This window comes from Gossypium hirsutum, chromosome A10 (genome assembly GCF_007990345.1).
Source record: "Gossypium hirsutum isolate 1008001.06 chromosome A10, Gossypium_hirsutum_v2.1, whole genome shotgun sequence".
Taxonomy (NCBI): Eukaryota; Viridiplantae; Streptophyta; class Magnoliopsida; order Malvales; family Malvaceae; genus Gossypium; species Gossypium hirsutum.
In genome coordinates this window covers 111,828,539-111,849,648 of record NC_053433.1, presented here as the reverse complement: position 1 = coordinate 111,849,648, position 21,110 = coordinate 111,828,539, and the positions used below count along the sequence as shown (strand labels likewise).

Genomic DNA, 21,110 nt, shown 5'->3' with positions numbered 1-21,110 from the left:
ATTGGCGGTGCAACCCTCAATAATAAAAATATACCCTGTGAGAGACCTTCTTTTATCAAGATCTCCAGCAAAATTAAAATCAACGTACCCAATGACTCCATCTTTATTATTTCCAAACTATAAGTAAACATCAGTAGTTCCTTGTAAGTATCTAAAAATCCATTAAATTACTTTCATGTGTTCTTTATCGGGATTCCCCATGTACCAACTAATTACACTAACTGTATATGATAAATTTAGACGTGAGCAAACCATAGCATACATGTGAGATCCCACTGCACTAGAATATGAAACTCGTGACATGTAGTCAATCTCATCATTTGATTGCGGAGACAAGGCTGATGAAAGTTTGAACTGGGTTGCAAATGGAGTACTAATAGACTTAGCACTCTGCATATTGAACCTGCAAAGAACGTTTTCAATGTACCCTTTCTGAGTTAGGTATAATTTACATGCTTTTCTATCTTTGAAAATCTCTATCCCGAGTATCTTCTTTGCTTCTCCCAAACCTTTCATCTCAAGTTCTTTACTAAGCTGGGTTTTGACCTTTCTTATCTCTTATTTATCTTTAGTTGCTATTAACACGTCATCAACATAAAAGAGTAGATATTCAGATGAATCATCACCACTCTTCTCAAGATAAACACAACTGTCAAAACTGCTTCTTTTGAAATCATCTACCAAATAGTTTGTTCTTGGCAATAGAATATTATGGTGCTGATTGTGGTGAAGGAACAACTCTACTCTGAGTTTCTATACTAACCTGAGGAGTAGACTCTGTTGTAGATTTTGAATTAATCTGAAGCTCCACCTGCTCCACATGTGTGTTTGACCTCTGCTGGTCTTTTTCAAAAGAGTCTTTAAGAGGTAAGTTATGTAGCCTAGCGGTCTTAATAAAAATAACATCTCTACTAATTATAACTTTTCTAGTTCCAGGACACCATAACTTATACCTTTTAACACCAGCCTTATATCCAAGAAAAATACACTTAATAGATCTAGGCTCCAATTTACCATTATCAACATGAGCATACGTGAGACACCCAAAAATCTTCAAATTAGAATAGTTAGCAGGAGTACCAGACATACCTCTTGTGGAGTCTTTTCCTCAATAGCAATGGACGGAGACCGATTAATCAATGAACATGTTGTAAAGGCCACTTCAGCCCAAAACAACTTTGGTAGATGATTATTCGACAACATGCATCAAACCTTTTCCATTATTGTTCTATTTATCCATTCTGTAATGCCATTTTACTGTGGAGTACGACGGACTGTCAAGTGTCTCACGATCCCTTCTAATTTGTACAATTCATTAAACTCATTAGAACAAAATTTATTTGTGCGGAGGTGTTTTATATGTTTTCCTATTTGCTTTTCGATCATAGTCTTATAATCCTTAAATGTGGGTAACATATCACTTTTCTGTTTCAGGAATAATGCCTAAACTTTTTTGGAAAAAATCATCAATGATTATTAGCATATAATTAACGCCACCCCTAAAAGACATTCTAGATGGCCCCTAAAGATCAAAATAAATATAATCTAGCGTTCCCTTTGTGTTATGGACTCCTCTGGTGAATCAAACTCTGTAACGACCCAAAATCCGTAGGCACCAGAAAAGTGTGTTATCGGGCCTCCATCTTAGTAAAATAAGTTCGAAAATAATTATTAAAAATATTTATGAGTCTAGTGGTGTGTCTAATTAGGTTTTAATTAAGTAAATTTAGCTTAATTTAGAGTAATTAGTAAAAAGGATTAAATTGAATAAGAGGTAAAAGTTTAATTCTAAAGCAATAGAAAGTAAAAAGGGCCAAAATGGAAAATATGCCATTAAGTAATGGTTGAGGCGGCATAAACATATTAAAAATCTAAGATTTTATTTAAATTATATATATATTATATTATATTATATTATATTATATAATTGATTATTATAATTATTAATTGTTATGGTTTTATATTATTATTATTAAATAAATTAAATAGTAGAGAATTGTATGGTAATAAAAAAAAATATTGGTATATTTGTAATAAATAGATACATGTGTACTTGTTATAAAATAATTTGTTTACTTAATATTAAAGTAATAGATAATTAGATTAAATTATATTATTGATAATTAAATAATTATATCATAAGATTTTTTTATGTTAAATAAAGTATGATTATGACAAGTGTAAGGTGATAAAAATATACATATGTAATGATAATATTTATACAATTATAATATTTTATTTAAATTAGTAGATATTTATTATTTATTATTAAAATTAAGAGATATTTATTAATTAAATAATTATAAAATAAGATTTTTATGTGATAATTAAATAAAATTATGAAAAATGTAGGGTGGTAATATTGAACAAATATAAAACATGTGTGTGTACAATTGTTATATATATAATTGCTATTAAATAGGTATTTATTAATTAAATATAATATAAATAAAATAAAATAAAAAGAAATAAAGCATAAAATAAATAAAACAAACAAATAGAAAACAGAAGCATTCGAAAACAAGGGAGAAAAAAAGAGAGAAAAAGGGAAAGAAATAGAAAAAGGAAAAACTAGAGATTTAAAGCTTGAAGCTTTGATTGGTAAGTCAATTAAGTCCTTTTTAGTTAATTTTGATGTCTTAGAAGCTTTAGAATAAAGTTTTGTTGAATTTAAGTTGAAATTTTGAAAGTTAATAGATTTTTTACTAGGGTTTATGTTGAACAAATGATGGAATTGGGGGTTTATTTGATAGAAATTTTGATTGGAATTGAATAAACGATTGAATTGTAAACTAAGTTATAAGTTTTGAGTTTTAGGGATTAAATTGAAATAAATTCGAAATTATGAAAATATGATAAAAATTAAATAGTTAGATGTGAGTTTGGCAAGAAATTGAGTAGCAAAAAGGTATAAATTGAGAAAGAAAAATAAATAGGTTTAGTTGGGATTAAATTGGAATTAAAGTAAAAGTTAGATAAAAATTTCAGCATTTAAATTGTGTTATGCTAATAATTGTGAAATTATTTTAATGTTCGTAGCTAATATCAAGCCTGAAGCATCGGCCTAAAAAGGAAAAGGAAAGATCGTCGAGGATTAAATCCGAAGAAAATTCTGGTTTGTATCACTATAACTCAAGCTTTATAATTAATATATGTTTAATTTAATATGAATGTGTGGTCAGTATTTTAAGGTAAGTATTTAATGAACTGATAAAATTTGTGATTGGGAATTAAAATTGAGATTGATCCTGAACTGAATTATGGGATACTGAATATTGTTTTGAATACCGAATTGAACTGTGAAATTACTGAATAATGTTACGTTTATTGCATTGAACTGTAAAATTTCTAATAAAGTGAATTACAGTATTACTGTGTAAATTGATCAAAATAATAAATTATAATTAATATTGAATCGAAATGGAAATTGTACTGAAAAATGATTTAAATACTCTATTAACTAGTCGGGCTAGTCGGATATAGTTGGCATGCCATAGGATATGGAAGTGTAACACCCCCTAACCCCAAACCATCCCGGAAGAGGGTTATGGAGCATTACCGGAGTTTACAGAATAATTACACATAATTCCATTATTTTCTTATGTTCATGTCAAAACTATCTTCTTGAGCAATAGTCACTAAAATATTTATATCTGGAGCTACGAAACTCCAAATTAAGTTCCGTTAATTTTCCTTAAAACTAGACTCATATACCTTTCTACCATAAAATTTTCAGAATTTTTGATTTAGCCAATTAGTACAGCTTATTTCTAAAAGTTTCCCGTGTTTCGCTGTCCAACAGTTCTGACCTCTCTTCACTAAAAATTATTTATCTCATAATTCGGCATACGGATGATGTTCCTATCTATCCCTCTTAAAAATAGACTCAATAAGGATTTTAACTATATAAATTAAAACTCATAATTATTTTTGTATAATTTCCAATGATTTTCTAAAATTAGAACAGAGGATCTCAAAGTCATTCAGACTCTGTCTCACAACAATTTAAATATCTCATAACATAAAATCCAATTGCATGCACCGTTTCCTCTATATGAAACTAGACTCATCAGGATTTAATCTCATATTTTATTCAGCCCTTAATTCAATTTCCACAATTTATGGTGAATTTTAAAATTTACACTACTGAAGGCCATATTTATTCATTTACCACTATTATTCACTAAATCCATACAATATCATTTCATCCTTACATTTACAATTTCAAAATGACACACACATAAGACATCCTAGGTACATGCCATTACCAATAATTAACACACTTTACCTTAATGAATTCGGAATCGAACTGGGATGCTGATTCAACGTTCTATCTTTACTAAACCTGCGCACGGAAACAAACCGCACGCTGAGTATGGTATACTCAGTGGTATTTCTATAATCCGAACACTTAATAATATAACAATTAAACTTAAAATCATAATAACAATTATAAGTATTCATTTATTTGTTTTATAGATAAATTTCATTTACTTACCATAAAAATTCTATACAAGTCATATATCTCAATTCACATTTCAATTCATCAAGTGGCATCAATTATCATCCATTTGAACTTCACTCATTTCATGAACCTTTTGGTTCATATTTTCAATCTCATATCTCAATTTCAATTCTCAATTCAACTTCTCATTTCATTCCAATAGCTCAATCAATCAAATTCACTCGATTTATCTTTTCACTTATTTACCCCTATTAACAAGACTCGGACTCTGATAGATACGCGGATTCCTCCCAAACACACCAGAATATCCAACCCAAACACACCCGGAATATTATAAATCCTCCATAACACACCAGTATATCATATCCTCCCAAACACACCAATAAGGCATTAAATGCCTCTTCGGATAAATCGAAGTATATAATAACAGAAACATCTTCTTAGCCGAACTGCAATCTCCTCATCACATCACAAATCCAATGGCATGCCATTTGTATCCAATCTGGTCCGATACTGTTAATAGGGTATTTGATTCACTTTCTCAATTTAATAAATCTTTCATCAATATACCATTCTAATAATCACATATTTTCACACATTTTCACAATTTCATACATTTTCATTCAATTCAACAAATATATTTCAATTATTCACATTAATTCATAATCCAATACAACTCAATTCACTTTTCAATATCAAATATTCAATTATCACAAATCTCATATATTCATATCAATTCCCTCATATTTCCAATCAATATAATTTTTCAATATAACATTCATTCAATATTCAAATTTTTACATAGATCATATATATATATATATATATATTATAATTTCAATCAATATAAATTTAATCAAAATGATTTTAATCAATATAAATTTGATAAATTCATCACATACCAAAATCAATCCATTTCACTAGTAAAACATCATAATTCTAACACTAACAATTGTCATATGTATATAAATATAACAAATAATAACTAGGTTCGGATTATAGAAATACAAACCGTATTTTCCGAGCTTTTCCAAGCTTTTCCTCGTCGACTTTGCTATTTCCTTACTTAGCCGAAACTTCTCGAAACAATATTAGCTACGAGAATTAAAACAATTCATATTCGTTAATTCACTACTAATTTATGTCTAATTAATACAATTTTTATTCAATTTCTACTTTAATTTCAATTTAATCTTAACTAGATTCACTTACTTTTTCTATCTCAATTCATACTTCATTTCTATTCAATTTTTAACCAAACTTAGACATAATTATCCATTTTTCATCATAAAACCATAATTTCAAAATTCTTTCAATTTAGTCCTTAAAGCATAAAACTTGTGAATCACTTTACAATTTAATCCTTATTTCATTTCTAACTTGAATTTCTATCAATTTAGCCATTAATTCATCTTTTTATTCAAAAAGAACAATATCTAAAAAGCTAACAACTTTCAAAATTTTCACTTAAATCAAGTAGTATTTATCTCTAGGATTCCATAAACTCAAAATTTACAAGAAAAGGGGCTAAATTGACTTACCAATTTAACTTTGAACCTTGAAACCCCAAATTTTCCTTTTCCTTTTTCTTTTTCTTTCTTTCTTTCTCCCCTGTTTCTTCTCTGTTTCGTTTCCACATTCTGTTTCTTTTCATTCTGTTCCTTTCCTTTATTTCCTTTTTATTTACTTTACGTTTAATAATATATAATATACTTATACAATAAGCAAACATATATGTGTATTACAAGTGTATGTATATCATTGGTACACATATAAAATTTTTTTTTACCACATACTTGTCTTACTTTTATTCATTTTATAATATAATATCAATTTAAATAATAATAACAATAACAATAATAATTAAATATAAAACTATAATAAATAATAATAATAATTTAATATATATTTTAACACATAAAAATCTCAGATTTTTATGTTTATACCGCCTCACTTAGGACAAATGGCATAATTGCCATTTTGGTCCTCTTCATTTTCTTTTAATCTACAATTCAACTTTCATCCTTTATTCAATTTAGACATTTTTCCTAATTACTCTTAATTAAGCTAAATTTACTTAATTAAACTCTAATTAACCACTCATTTTACTTCGTAAATATTTTTAATAAATATTTACGAATCTGTTTTTCAGAAACGGAGACCCGAAAATACACTGTTTCGGTAACGGTAAAATTCGGGTTATTACAGGAAGAGTACGGGTTTTGCCGGCTTACTGATCAGGCACTTATGTGCCGACTACTGTTACCGTTACCGTTACTGTTACCGATTCAACACTTTGTGTGTCGAATACTGTTACCGCTATTGTTACAGATTCAGCACTTTGTGTGTTGAATACTGTTACTGTTACTGCTACTGCTACCGTTACTGATTACTGATTAAGTACTGTGTACAGTTAAGGCACATTGTGCCGTACTGGTGTGTTGGTTGGAATCCGTGTATCCGCCGAGTCCAAGTCAAAGTATATAGCATATGTGAAAGTTGAGAATTGAAATAAAGAAATAAGAATGATATATATATAATCGAATGATAACATAAAAAGATTAAATTGTTCATTAAGTGATGATAATTGTAATGTAAAAGTATGTGTGCGATTTAATGTATTTAATTATAAACTAAATTATAGTGATACCACTGAGTATATGCATACTCAGCGTACGGTTGTTTCCGTGCGCAGGTTGTAGAAGTCAAGTACTGAACCAGCATCCAAAGCCAGACCCGACTTCAGCAAACTTTTTGGTGATGTATATTTTCTTTTGGTAATGTGGCATGTACATAGGATGTGTATAAAGGTTATTATGTTTTGAATATAAATGGTTTAAAATATTAGTATTACAAGTCTAAGAATTATAATGAAAAAGTTTATCCATTTCAATTTAATTAGTACAATGATAAATTTAAATTGATATTATATTGATTAAGTTGATTAGAGGTATTTAGAATAGAAAATAAATGTGTGAAATAATTTGGTTGAATTGGTTATGCTTGAAATGGATATGGTTTTAATTGCAGGGGGATTTATGTAAAAATAAGCAGAAATGCTGTCGAAATTTATAAAAAAAAAATTGGAGTACTTAAACAAGTCTCGTTTCACTTAAATTTATGCTTTAGACTTTGAGAGTTCAATATAGGAATTTAGTAATTAAATTATGCTATGAATGTTATTTTATTTGTGAATTATTCATAAGTTGTCTGATACATCCGGTAATGCCTCGTAACTCTGTTCCAGCTACGGTTCGGGGTTAGGGGGTCTTACAAACTCTCTTTTACTTCCCAAAAATGCAGCGCTCACAAAACTTCAGTTTTCTAGTCCATCAATAAGTCTTCTTTTGCTTAATTATGTCATGCCATTCTCACTTATATGCCCTAGATGCATATGCCAAAGTCTAGTAACATCATCATCTAACTAGGAAGAGGAAGTAATGATTGCATTACCTGTAACTGTTAAACCTTTGCAAAACATATAACTTGACAGTCTTTCTTTGCCCTTTCATCACGACGAGAGAACCCTTGCTAATCTTTAGAACTCCACTTCAGCTTTGTACTTGTACCCTTTTGAATCAAGAGTACTAAACGAAATCAAATTTCTCTTCAATTCTGGTACATGTCGTACGTCACCAAGTATTCTGACGACTCCATCAAATATCTTAATTTTGATTATGTCAATACCTAAAATTCTACATTAAGCATTATTTCTCATCAAAACAACACTTTTAGACACAGTTTCATATGTCGTAAACCAATCCCAGTTGGGACTCATATGGAAAGCGCAACTAGAATCGAGGATCCACTCATCACTTACTTTAGAGTTATCAACAGAAGCAACTAGGAGTTCACCATCACTGTAGTCTTGTACTACATCAGCTTCACCAGATTTTTCGGTTATTTTCCTTTTTAATTCACAGTCTTTCTTTTGATCTTATTTTGTAACTTGTATCACTTAGACTTAATGTGCCCTTTCTTTTTTGCAAAAATTACAAGTTTTACCTCTATTTGAAGATTTCGATCTACTCTTAGCTTTACTGCCAAGATTTAGTTCCTGTGTCCTCCCATGATTATCACCAGTATTTCATTTTTGTCTCTCACGAACAATGGGATCCTCTCCCTAAAGGTCGGATCCAGCTACAAAAAGTTTCATTTTATCATTCAAGGCTAAGGAATCATAAACTTCATCAACAGTGAAAGATCCGTGACTATATAAAATTGTATCTCTAAAGGTTAATAATAAGGAGCAATGAACAAAGCAAAATTAACCCTAAATCCTCTTTATTATACTGAACCTTCATGGCTTCTAGGTCTGAGAAATTTTCTTTAAAGACAATTAAGTATTCTACCAAATACGTACCTTCTTCCAAATAATGAAAATAAATACACTACTTCATATGCAACTTGCTAGTTAGGGTTTTTGACATGCATAGTTGCTCCAGCTTCAACCATAACACAATGACGATCTTCTCCTTCAACACGTCTTGTAAAATTTCATTCGATAATTGTACTAGGGTTTTTCGATCCTTACGCTGCTTTTCTTTAAGCGTCAATGTCAAAGGCATCTTATCTAACCCTAATAGGGCATCATCCAAATTCATCTGCACGAGAATTGCCTGCATCTTTACCTGCCACAATGAAAATTTGGTATTGTGATCCAACAACAAAATATCATACTTCAATGTCGCCATTACCATGATCGAGACAAGCAACTCGAATACTCTGATACCAGTTTGTTATACTATACATCGATAATGACAGTAGGAATGATCGCAAAGCAATAAGAAAGAAAAATAAGAACATGCAGATTTTACGTGGAAAATCCTTATCTGGAAAAACCACGAGCTGAGGAGGAGAAATTCACTAATTTTAAAAAACATAATACAAAAAGTTTTCTGCTACACACGTTTTAAAGGTTAAACAACCTTTTTATAATCAACTGCGGCAAGGTTCGTACCCATAAATCCTCAATCTTGCCTCTATTTTATTTTTTTAACAAGTAAGTTGCACCTCAAACTTTTAAGGCCCGGATTCGAGTCACACAATTCTAACATGACACATAAGTTGTGACAACTTCTAACTCTCCCTTGTAGAATTAAAAATTTTCGATATAAAATAATAATCTTATTCCATATCGAATATTTATTTTTGAAGTTGGGTTTTAATGCATTTAACATTGGGCTTTAATGCATTTAACAGTTGATGCTTGTAATTATGTGTTAAGGATTATTTAATTATCATTTAATTATTTTATTGAATAGTTACTTATATAGCTTATAATATACACAAATTGTAGATTTAGTATTATATTCTACTTTTTATCATTCCAAATTATATATTTTTTTGAATTTTAAATTTTCAATCATGAGTGAAGCAGTAACTATTAATTTCTTTAAATTAAAATTTGCTACTTCCAAAATTTTATATAGTAAATATATTATCACATATGTAATGTCATGCTATTTTTTTATTTCCACGATATAATAAAAAATTAATATTATTTTAGCTAATAGATTTAGTTAGCCTTAAACCATTATTGAAATTTCAAAATTAAAAAGTATAAGGCTAAAGATGAACAACTTGAATGATAATGACTAAATCCATGATTTAAACAGAGTATAAGACTAATAGTAAAACTTTATCCAACAAATTTAATTGTTACGGTTTGACCATAGCTAAAATTTTACAACTAAAAAAATCAAGCACTAAATTAAGTAATTAACTCAATAATTGAATAATTAATTCAATAATTAACCAACCAAAATAAATAAAAAACAAAACTATATTTACTAAAATTCTTAAAATAACAACACTTGGTGCACCATGATTACTCTTTTAGGCTCATACTACAAGGTTAAAACCCAACATTAACCAGATCCAAGAATGTGAGATTAATTTCAACAGAATCATTAAAAAATAATAATAATGAAGTATGAAGTCATTAAGGTTGTTGCCTGCCAAATCTTTGACCATATATTTATCGAAGTGAACCAATTGAATTACCCTTTCTAATTCCATATAATTTTAATAATAATAATAATTATTATTTTTTTATACTCTTTGAAGTAGTCTTTGGGGCAATCGGACGGGTGCTACATGTTCATCACTAATATATAAAAGCATAAATACTTAACCTAGTGACTACATCTATCCACAGTTTTAGGATCTTCATTTTTGGATCAATTATTTTTATATTTATACAATAGTAAACTTTTTAGAATTAGGGATAAATAAAATTCGATTCGATTCAAAAAATTAAAAAATTTTGAATTTTAAGTTAATTGAATCAACTCGAATAAGTAATTCAAGCTTTGAGTTCAAATCGAGTTAAATTTTATAATTCAAATAATTTAAATAAAAGATTGATGTAAATACCTTTTTGGTCATTGTCAAATTTAAAAATGAATAAATTGGTCTCTCTCTCAACAAAAAATTACAAAATAATTCAAAATAATTTTTAAAAATTTAAAATGATTTTTTATATTTTTTTAAAATTATAAAAAATTCAAAAAAAATCTAAAAAATATATAAAGTTAAATTTTTTAAAAAGTCTAGAATAATAATTTTAGGAACTTAAATAAGTTAATTAATAATTTAAGTTTATTGTGCTAAAATATATTTTTATTTTTCTTTAAAAAAAATTCAAATACATATAGTTGACTTTTAATATCCAAAACAATGAAAGATAAACTCATTGACTAAAATTAATATATCTTATTAAAATTTCTTTGAATTTTTTTGTTGACATAGCAACAATGATAATATACATATATACACTTCACCAATAAATTGCTAGAAAATTCATTGGTTGTGGTCAAAGCCAAAAATGGAAGACCTTAGTAGATAATGCATTTTTATTTTTATTTATTTTATCATTAAAAAAAAACAGTGGGAGGTTTGTCGTTTTTGCCACACCTCACGCGCTAATGTCTTTGACTTAAAGTGTAACCTTATTACCAAAAACTTTTATTTTGAATTTTACCCACAATGTTTACATCTTTTATTATTTTATCCTTAACTTTTTTTGAATTAAATTCGATTCTTAATTTTTAAAAAAAGAGTCAAATAACTTTTTTTTAATGAAAATGTTGATTAAAACAATAATTTTTTGACGATGTTTGTGTGGCAACTTGCATGACAATCCACATGTACTTTAATACTGACATGACACTATTTATCTTATATACTATATCAATAAATAATTTTGAAAAATATAAAAATAAAATTATTTAAAATTCAAAAAATTATAAAAAGTTCATAAAAATTTATAAAAATTAGCATGAAGTAAATGTGGATTGTCATTCAAGCTATCATGTTTAAAAATTCAACGTTTTAATCAGTATTTCTATTAACTTTTTTTTGAAAGGTTGATAACCAAATTGATTTTTTTTAAAGGTCGAGGGCCAAATTTAGGTAAAAAAAGAACAAAAGCCAAATTAACAAAAGATATAAATATCGAGAGCTAAATTTGAAATTATGTCTTTTTTAAAATTATAACTAAAAAAATTAACTAATATTTGTAAACATTATTAAGCCGATTTTTTTTAAAAAAAATTTTTAGAAGTAACTATATCATGGTTTGATCAATTGAGTGTTAGCTCGATTAGCATTAGTATTATTGCTAATATAAAAAAATGGGTTCGAGTGCATTGAAGTGTATTATCCTCCTATTTATGGGTTGAGCAGAGACTATAGTTAATTCTAAGCATTCTATCAAAAAGAGCTGATATAATCAAAACTTATAATGAGATTATTGTTTTAAAAAAAATGTATTATGGTTTGAATTATGTTTCATCAAAATAAATAAATAAATATTAACCTTAGCCAAATCTTTCCATTATTTTAGAAAATTATACTCAGTTGAGTCTTAACTCGGTTGGCATGGACATTGTTGTCAGTATAAGAGGATGTGAGTTTGATCGTACTGAACCACATTTATTCTCCTATTTAATGAATTGAAACCTAATTTGCAATTTTTCTTCCTCCAAAAATGGAAATTTTATTATTTAATCTTTTAAATTTTTATAAAATTATATATTAGTATAATAATAAAATTGTATTTCAATTCTTCAATTAATTTATCTGGTTTCGTCTCCATTGCAGTTAGTTATCGGTCAACAAGCCATGGCTAAACGGTGGGAATCTCAAGAGTCAACGAGGCCCTCTCTTTGAAAAAGTCATCTCTCTTTGTAATAATTCTCTGAAACTCAAAGCTATTATATAAATAGCACCTTTACATCACTTCTTCTTGCAACTTTCTCTCAATACACCTTCTTTTGCCTTCTTTATTACTTACATCACTTTCTTTTTGGATCAAAGCTTTAAACAAATAACAATAAAAGCAATTCCAGAAGAAGAGCTTTTCTCTTTTTCTCCTTTTGTTGTTGATACGTACGTGTATATATATAGTTGCAAAAGCATTGCAAGCTTTTATAATATCAATGGCGAATGATTATAAAGCACGTTCATTAGAGGAGACACCGACATGGGCTGTTGCTGTGGTGTGCTTTGTTTTGGTTGTTATTTCAATCTTCATTGAACATGCCATTCACATTGTAGGCAAGGTTTGTTCTTTCTTTCTTTTTTTCTTATATACATTTTGATTTTCAGACATTACTCTCTTGACATAGTTGTATGTTTGATTATATAACATTACATTGTTTCACTCTTCACACAGTGGTTCAAGAAAAGGCACAAGACATCTCTTTATGAAGCACTTGAGAAGGTTAAAGCAGGTAATTTAACACTATTTCCGTTTCTTTAATCTTAATTAAAAAAACTAACAGTGTTTCTTTTTCTTTTTGTGTAGAGCTTATGCTCATGGGATTCATATCATTGCTTCTAACAGTCTTTCAAGGTCCCATATCTGAAATTTGCATTCCAGCACATGTAGCAAACACTTGGCATCCATGCAATAAGAAAACTGAGGCTGAAAAATATTCTGAAAAATCCTCTGGTAGAAAGCTTGTTGAATTCTCTGACGATGATAGTTTTTATATTCCTAGACGCAGTCTTGCATCCAAATCTGACAAATGTGCAGAACAGGCAAGATTGTTTAGATTTAATCTATGCATATTTCATAGTTTATTCATATAAACTGTTCATTTAGATTGAGAAGTATATATATTTTTTCAGGGTAAAGTTGCACTTGTTTCAGCTTATGGTATCCATCAGCTCCATATATTCATCTTTGTGTTGGCAGTTTGTCACATTCTTTACTGTATCATAATCTATGCTTTAGGAAGAACTAAGGTAACTAAATGAAGAAAAAAAAATTACTTTCACTGATTCTTTTTCTCTCTTCATTCTGCCTGTTTTCCCCTTCTTTAATAATGGCTTTGAACTGCAGATGAGGAAATGGAAGGCCTGGGAAAATGAGACAAAGACAATTGAATACCAATTCTACAATGGTATGTATGTTTGTATGTGGAAGATCGTATCTTCGTGCTTATGTTTAGCTAGATATGCGTTGACCATTTGTTTATTCATTTACTTTATTTAATGCAGACCCAGAGAGGTTCAGATTTGCAAGGGACACTTCATTTGGGCGCAGGCATCTGAGCTTTTGGAGCCGTTCTACCTTAACTCTTTGGATTGTAAGTACAATCAATTGAACATTTGAATTTTTTTTCATATATTTGGAGGGCCCGACTTCTACGAAAAAACTTGAGTATTTCAAGAAAAATGAAAAATCCGAGTCCCTTCTGTAAAAGAAGTCCAGCAACCATTGAATTTATAGCAAGGGATTCTTTTTCTTTAGGCGACATTTTATGGTTATGAATTCTGATTTGATTCTTTTATTTATAGGTCTGTTTCTTAAGACAATTCTTTGGGTCAGTCACAAAGGTTGATTACCTGACATTGAGGCATGGATTTATCATGGTAAGCTAAGCCATGGATTTCTATGGAGTTTTATGCTATTTTATTTTTCTTATTTTCTTGTTTCTAATTGAAACTTCAATCTGCAATGCTTTTAGGCACATTTGGCACCTGGAAACGAAACAAAATTCGATTTCCAGAAATACATCAAGAGATCATTAGAGGATGATTTTAAAGTTGTTGTAGGGATCAGGTTGGTAGTCTCAAGCTAACCAAGAGTTCTTCAATTTTATTAGTTAAAATTTTACGATGCTAAGTTAATGATTGTGTTTGCAGTCCAATCATCTGGTCCATTGCTGTCTTGTTCTTGCTTGCCTATACACATGGTAAGTATCTCATCATATTCATAAAGAATTGAGTTCAATAGTGTCATCATATGAACATAGTGATGGATTTTTTTGAGCTTACTAATGATTAATAATCAATTTGCTCTTCATCAACAGGATGGTATTCATATTTATGGCTACCTTTTATCCCCTTAATTGTAAGTACAATAGCATGTTTGATTCATTTGTACATGTATTTCTGGTTTGGGATTATGAGCAAATTAATCTTAAATCCTCAACTGGGTCTTTGCAGATAATCCTAATGGTTGGAGCCAAGCTACAAGTGATCATAACCAAAATGGGGTTGAGAATTCAAGATAGAGGGGATGTAGTCAAGGGTGCACCCGTGGTTCAACCAGGCGATGACCTCTTCTGGTTTGGACGCCCACGCTTCCTTCTTTTTCTCATTCACGTCGTTCTTTTTACGGTAATTTTCCTTTAATCTACCAACATTAAACCAATCATCATTGTCATCACTTGTGCTAATGCTTGTACATTGATCCTTGATTTCATATCCAGAATGCATTTCAACTGGCCTTTTTCGTGTGGAGCACGGTAAACAATCCTATTCCTTGGAGTTCTTTCCCTTCTGTTGCGTGTTTCATATGCAACTGTTTGATCACCTTATCTAATAAGTCCTTTTTTCATCAAATTTCAGTATGAATTTACGATAAGATCTTGCTACCATGAACATATTGAAGATGTCATCATTAGAGTCTCAATGGGGTGAGTTCATGCAACTTCTTAGGCCAACATTTTGATTTAACAAAGTGAACTTTTCTCATAAAATGCAAAATTTGCAACTTTTTCAGGGTTATCATACAGTTCCTTTGCAGTTATGTGACTCTTCCACTCTATGCTTTAGTGACTCAGGTAAGATATAAATAATAGAAACTTTTAAAATCTTCTGCAGTTCTCATATTCTGATCTATGATAAGCCTGGAACAAGTTAAGACCATGATGCAAAACCAATATTTGATCCAAAAAGAATCAAAATCTAGCTTGAAGTCGAGTTTATAACAGTGAACAATGATACTAAATTTGTCTGTTTTGTTTGTTTTGTTTACAGATGGGAACTAATATGAGACCAACTATCTTTAATGATAGAGTTGCAGCTGCACTAAAAAACTGGCATCATACAGCAAAGAAACACACTAAACAAAGCAGGCTGCTACATTCCGAGAATACGACACCATTTTCGAGCAGGCCGGCAACTCCGACTCATGGGATGTCACCGGTTCATATTCTGCATAAACATCCTCAAAGATCCGAAACCTATGGTATATCTTCAGGACATTCGGTTGATCACTGGGATCTAGGGTTGTTCCATTCTCCACTACACAGTCACGAAATCAATGACCCTATTCATGATCATGATAGAACACAGATAGAAATGAGGGATGTAGATAGGACAGTTCAAGAGTCTGGCTCTTCACAAATGGATGCTGAGACACCTCAAACAATTCGAACACAACACGAGATTGACATCATTCCATCCGATTTCTCGTTCGCAAAAAATTAATCGATCCAATGAAGATCAGCTCGGATGAAAGGGACAATGCTCCTAACTTCTGCCATTTTTTTTTGTACATGTTACATGGATTTGAACTGAAGCCAGTATACAGGGAAACTTAAAAACTTGGAGAGATTGAACTCTTCCTTTGTTCATGTATGCAGACGAAGAACTTTTTTCAAAAATTATTAGTTCAATATACTAAGTTCATTTTATTCTTTATAGCATTTTGTATTTGCTTTTCTTTTACACTTTCGAATCTGTTTGCATAATACTTTAACCTTTTTTTTATAAAAAAAATTCTTTGATGGAATATTTAAGATACTTCATAAATGACTGTCACATGTTTTATTTCGGGTATGTATTATTCCGACCATAATAAGAAGAAAAAAAGAGAAATTTTACATTCAAAACGAAGGTTCACAATGAGGACAAAGTGCAGTTGTACAAGCAATCAACAAATAGGAACAAAAGAAGGTGAAAAAAAAAAAAGAAAAAGAATGAATTTCGCCTATGTTATACTGTAAGGGTAACAACATGCTCTGGGATCTTTTCATTTCTAATCTATATATATGCTGCAACAGCACATGTGGATGATTGTGCATAAGCCTTGATGGGTGTCGATGACGATGGACTTTCTTAGCAATCAAACACGATCATTTCCATCTATGTGTGGCTCTTCCGAATCACGTCCAGCAGCCAATTTCTCAGCTGCCAATCTCTCCTCCAGCGCTCTAGCCCCTCTTTCTCTGCAAGGTGACATATTGTTTTGTTCACAATAAATGCAAATTATTAGCAACTATAGACATCTTATGCAATGTGAGCCGGGTAAGCTCTCTAGAAAATACAAAAAGCTTCCTTTTTTCCCAATAGTGATAGAGAATACATCAAATTATGCAACCTGGGTGAGGTTCAAGTATTCGGTCTTTAGATTTGTTGCAAAGCTAAGGCAAGTTTAGCATGTAACCAGCAATTTTCTTCCCTATAATTCTGATTCCTAAATTATCCAACTTCAAGGACAAGGCCAACTGGCCAAGTTTATTCTACAAATTTCGCATTGATAGCCTTCCCCATGCTATGATGAATACATTTATGAAAACCATTTTCTCTACATATTAAAAGAGTGAAAAAGGTACCGTCTCCTAGATGCCTCAATGGGGTCAGAACCAAGTAATGGTGCACCTCCCAATGTATAACCCTGAGGATTTGATGAAGCTTCAGATTTCCCACAAAGCATCCGGTGAAATATTGATGCAATGGGATCAATGATTGGCCTGTAAATCAATGTCAAATACTTGAGAGAGAAAAAAGGGGGGGGGGAGAAATGAACTGGTCATTTCATAGGCTAAAAGGAAACTGAACAATACCTGAGAAATTCAGGGAAGAATGTGGAGAATGCAAAATCTTCACTTGGATCTCCCCTAAGCTTTGATTCTGGTTTTCTCTGCAGGTACCTAAGGTAAATCCAGCCAATATATGTCCCAAATATCAAACTTGGAAGATATGTTGCGGACTCTGGAGTGAAGAAACTTATGGCAATTGAAAGCAATAGCATAAGTGATGGCAACCACTGCATGGCATAGGAAGCATCATAAAAGGTGTGAAGGGGGAATTCCCAGCTAGAAAGAGTTTTATGCCAAATAGACTTAAATGACCTCGCAACATAAATCTTTACCTTTACTTTGATTTTTAGGAGATATAGCTCTTGGTCAGGTACTATTTGCTTGATGCCAACCAAGAAGCCCGCCAGCACCCCATGGAAGCCGGAAAGAGGCATGTAACTAAGAATTATCAACAAGAATGGCAAATATATTAGATCAAATTTTGCATAATAAGTCAACATTTCTACAATTCAGTCAGAGAAGAACATGAGAAAGTGTACTTCAATTTTATAAATTCACTCTCTTTTGTTTCTCAAACATTTGACTGAAAAGACTAGTGGAAAAAAAGAACAAGCAGAAGAGGGAGGCGCAGAAGAAGAAGAAATAAACAGAATTAAATTCTGTTAAAAACATAGGAAGATCAAAGTACTCACAGGTACTTTTCCTGCATTGTTAGGTAGTATAAAGCAATAGCAGTAATGAAAACACAAACAGACGTCAGAAAGTTAACTATGAAGATGAACTTCAAGAACTCCTTAGAACCCCATATAGGCTCAAGCAACTTCCCCATGAAAAGAAGACCAAGGGTGCTAACAACCACCTGCAGAAATCAGTAACCATTACAACGACTAATAAGAAAAAAAAGAATATTAGGTAAAACAAAGAGTAAATAAATGTTAATACCCCATGCACTGATTGTTCAATGTAACCAGCAGTTATGAGGTTCCAACCAAAAGGAATAGTCCTGCAAAAAAGGTTTCAGGCGGGACAAAAAATGTTTTAAGTCCTTGGAATAAAACTTGCAATCCAAAGCATTACTCTATTGCATCTCAAGGAAAACGAATATTCCAACATATATTAATCAACAATATACAGGAGCATGCTTTATCTTCTTTCTTTTTCTTTTTTTATAATTGGGGGTAGGTGGTGGGGTTGCTAAGGATTGAATCCAATCTCTCATACCAAACAACATAATAATCTTGCCAATAGGCCAAGAGATTGTTGGCATGGAACATGCTTATCTAGTGGCTAAGAAATCATATCATAATGGCAACTAGCATGCAATTCATTGTAAAGTCTGAGCAGGCCATTTATAATATGTTGCTCTTGTTTCAATATTTACTAACATCAAATGGGATGCACTACAACCAGATCTCCCACCTCAAAGTGCAAAACTCATTCTTTTGACAGGATCTGATATTAATCTTTCCAATTCAGCCAAAACCATTGCTAGCTTTAATCCCAGAACAAATAACGGGTAGGGTGCTGGTTTTCTAAAAACAAATCCTGATAACAGATCCCTTCAGCCAAGGGTAAATAAAACATTAAATAAATAAATAAGCCGATTACACAATAAGCAGCTATGCAGATGAAGATGCTAAAATAAATGGTGTCTAAAGGTTGTGTAAAGCACCAAAATCCAGATCTATGCTTCAGGGCATCAAAATCTCATGTAATTCTTTTCAAATATGCAAAAAGGCAATAAATATTCTGCTTAACTAGCAACTGCTCACCGGAAAAGAGTAAGCAAGTTCAAAAAGAAAGCTACAATCATTACATAAGGATTACTACTAGTTTATTTCAAGTTCCTAAATCCAGATCTAAGCATTCAAATGAACAAAGTAGCAAGTCACCTCCTTTGAACATTTGTACAAAGCATATGCCTTTCACTTAACTACGAAGGAAAAAAACCCATCAAAAGACAACATGCCAATTTCAAGAAAAAGATAACACTATTCACAAACGCAGATCTAAACATCCAAATAACAAAATCTTGAAGCAGTCCAACGAGCTCGTCAAAATATCAACTTTTTGATTAAAACTAGAACCGAGCCGTAAAGAGCAACCGATACAAATATTAAATCATGACCCAAAAATTCTAACGCCAAATAGAATGAAATTGACATAAAACTGATGAGAAAATATATATATATAAAAGAGAACCTGGCGGGAATAAGAGCAAGGTAAGTAACAGAAGTAGGAAGAAGCTGAACCACAACGTGGCCACCGATTAATATCACAGCCAATCCCTTACATAACTTTGTAAATCCACTAAACATTCCACTTCCCTATAAATTCAAATTAAAAAAAAATTGTAAAGAAAAAAGCAAATTAATTCATTTTGGATAGGTTTCATTTCGTTAATGAAGAATAGAAATTTGGAGAAACAAAGATCAAATTACCGGAGAGCTCATGGTGGAGAATTATTTTGTAGCAGTTTGATTATGTTTTTCCAGTGAAGAACGGAGTGATCTATAAAAGGAGATATTTATTTTATTTTCCTTTGATTTGATTTTTGGGCTTTCTTAATGTTGTTGATCGGAGTGAGATAACGCCGTTATGTTTACGGAAAACAGCTTAAATTTTAATATAAATTTATATCAAACACATTTTTTTATATATTGCTAGAGCTTTTTTCAATCTCATTCGACCTATTAATAATAATATTGATACTAATTAAACTATTAAAATAATTATTTTTATTTATTTAAGGTTACATTTTAGTTATTTATGTTTAAAATATTATATTTTAGTCACTTACATTAACGTGTTGTAACATTTTAGTTACTGAACGATTGATTGCCATTAACGGCATAACAGTAAGCTGACATGACATGTTAAATCATTATTTCAAACAAAAATTTTAGGTTAAATTATACAATTGGTCCTTATATTTTTTTTGTTTTGAGCGATTTAATTTTTTTGTGTGTTTTTTAACTTTCTTTTTTTTTATTTTCCATTCTCTTTTGCTTCTTCCTCTACTTTCATCCCTTCTTCATTTCTTTTAATGTAGTTTTTTTTTTATGTTTTTCATTTGTTAAAACTAAAGGGGAAGAAGAAAAAAAAATAAAGAAACAAAAAGAAAAAAATTAAATGGTTCAAAAAAATAAAGTATAGGGACTAATTTTAACAAATGAAAAACATAAAAAAATATGTTAAAAGAGATGGAGAAATGAAGAAAATAAATGGAGAAAGAGAAGAGAACGGAAAATAAAGAAAAAAAAGAAAATTAAAAGAACATGAAAGAAAAAAATTAAATCGATCAAAATGAAAAAAAAATATGAGAACCAATTGTATAATTTGACCTAAAATCTTTATTTGAAATGATAATTTAACGTTTCACGTAAACTTATAGTTACACAGTTAACGGCAATTAATGGCTCAATGACTAAAATGTTATAATACGATAATGTAAGTAACTAAAATATAATATGAAGTAAATAAAAGTTATTATTTTGAGAGTTTACCCTCAAATAAATGAATTATTGTTATAAACTAAAATACTTGTATTAGGGGCAAAAGATAATAATAAAGTTTTACAA

At 30.3% G+C, this 21,110-nt stretch overlaps 2 protein-coding genes across 3 annotated transcripts; one reads left to right on the top strand and one right to left on the bottom strand.

The window, feature by feature from the left end:
- The first annotated feature begins 12,701 nt into the window (after nucleotides 1-12,701).
- On the top strand, nucleotides 12,702-16,413 carry LOC107943715 (MLO-like protein 12). Of its 2 annotated transcripts, XM_016877498.2 has the most exons (15): nucleotides 12,702-13,032; nucleotides 13,146-13,203; nucleotides 13,278-13,513; nucleotides 13,604-13,720; nucleotides 13,818-13,878; nucleotides 13,976-14,064; nucleotides 14,276-14,350; nucleotides 14,446-14,540; nucleotides 14,624-14,673; nucleotides 14,791-14,831; nucleotides 14,927-15,100; nucleotides 15,193-15,228; nucleotides 15,332-15,399; nucleotides 15,486-15,546; nucleotides 15,743-16,413. In XM_016877498.2, the coding sequence occupies exons 1-15, from the start codon at nucleotides 12,910-12,912 to the stop codon at nucleotides 16,193-16,195; spliced, it is 1,737 nt and encodes a 578-aa protein (XP_016732987.1). In that variant the 5' UTR covers nucleotides 12,702-12,909; the 3' UTR covers nucleotides 16,196-16,413. The 2 variants fall into 2 exon arrangements, with proteins under 2 accessions (XP_016732987.1, XP_016732989.1); XM_016877500.2 differs by lacking the exons at nucleotides 14,927-15,100; nucleotides 15,193-15,228 and having other exon boundaries at nucleotides 12,703-13,032.
- Nucleotides 16,414-16,565: 152 nt separating this feature from the next.
- Nucleotides 16,566-20,130, bottom strand: LOC107943716 (rhomboid-like protein 19). The gene is made up of 8 exons (XM_016877501.2): nucleotides 19,971-20,130; nucleotides 19,732-19,856; nucleotides 18,472-18,532; nucleotides 18,222-18,388; nucleotides 17,862-17,967; nucleotides 17,554-17,756; nucleotides 17,323-17,460; nucleotides 16,566-16,935 (listed from the first exon to the last, which is right to left on the bottom strand). Exons 1-8 carry the CDS (start codon nucleotides 19,980-19,982, stop codon nucleotides 16,833-16,835), a joined length of 915 nt encoding a protein of 304 aa, XP_016732990.2. The 5' UTR covers nucleotides 19,983-20,130; the 3' UTR covers nucleotides 16,566-16,832.
- Nucleotides 20,131-21,110: the final 980 nt, after the last annotated feature.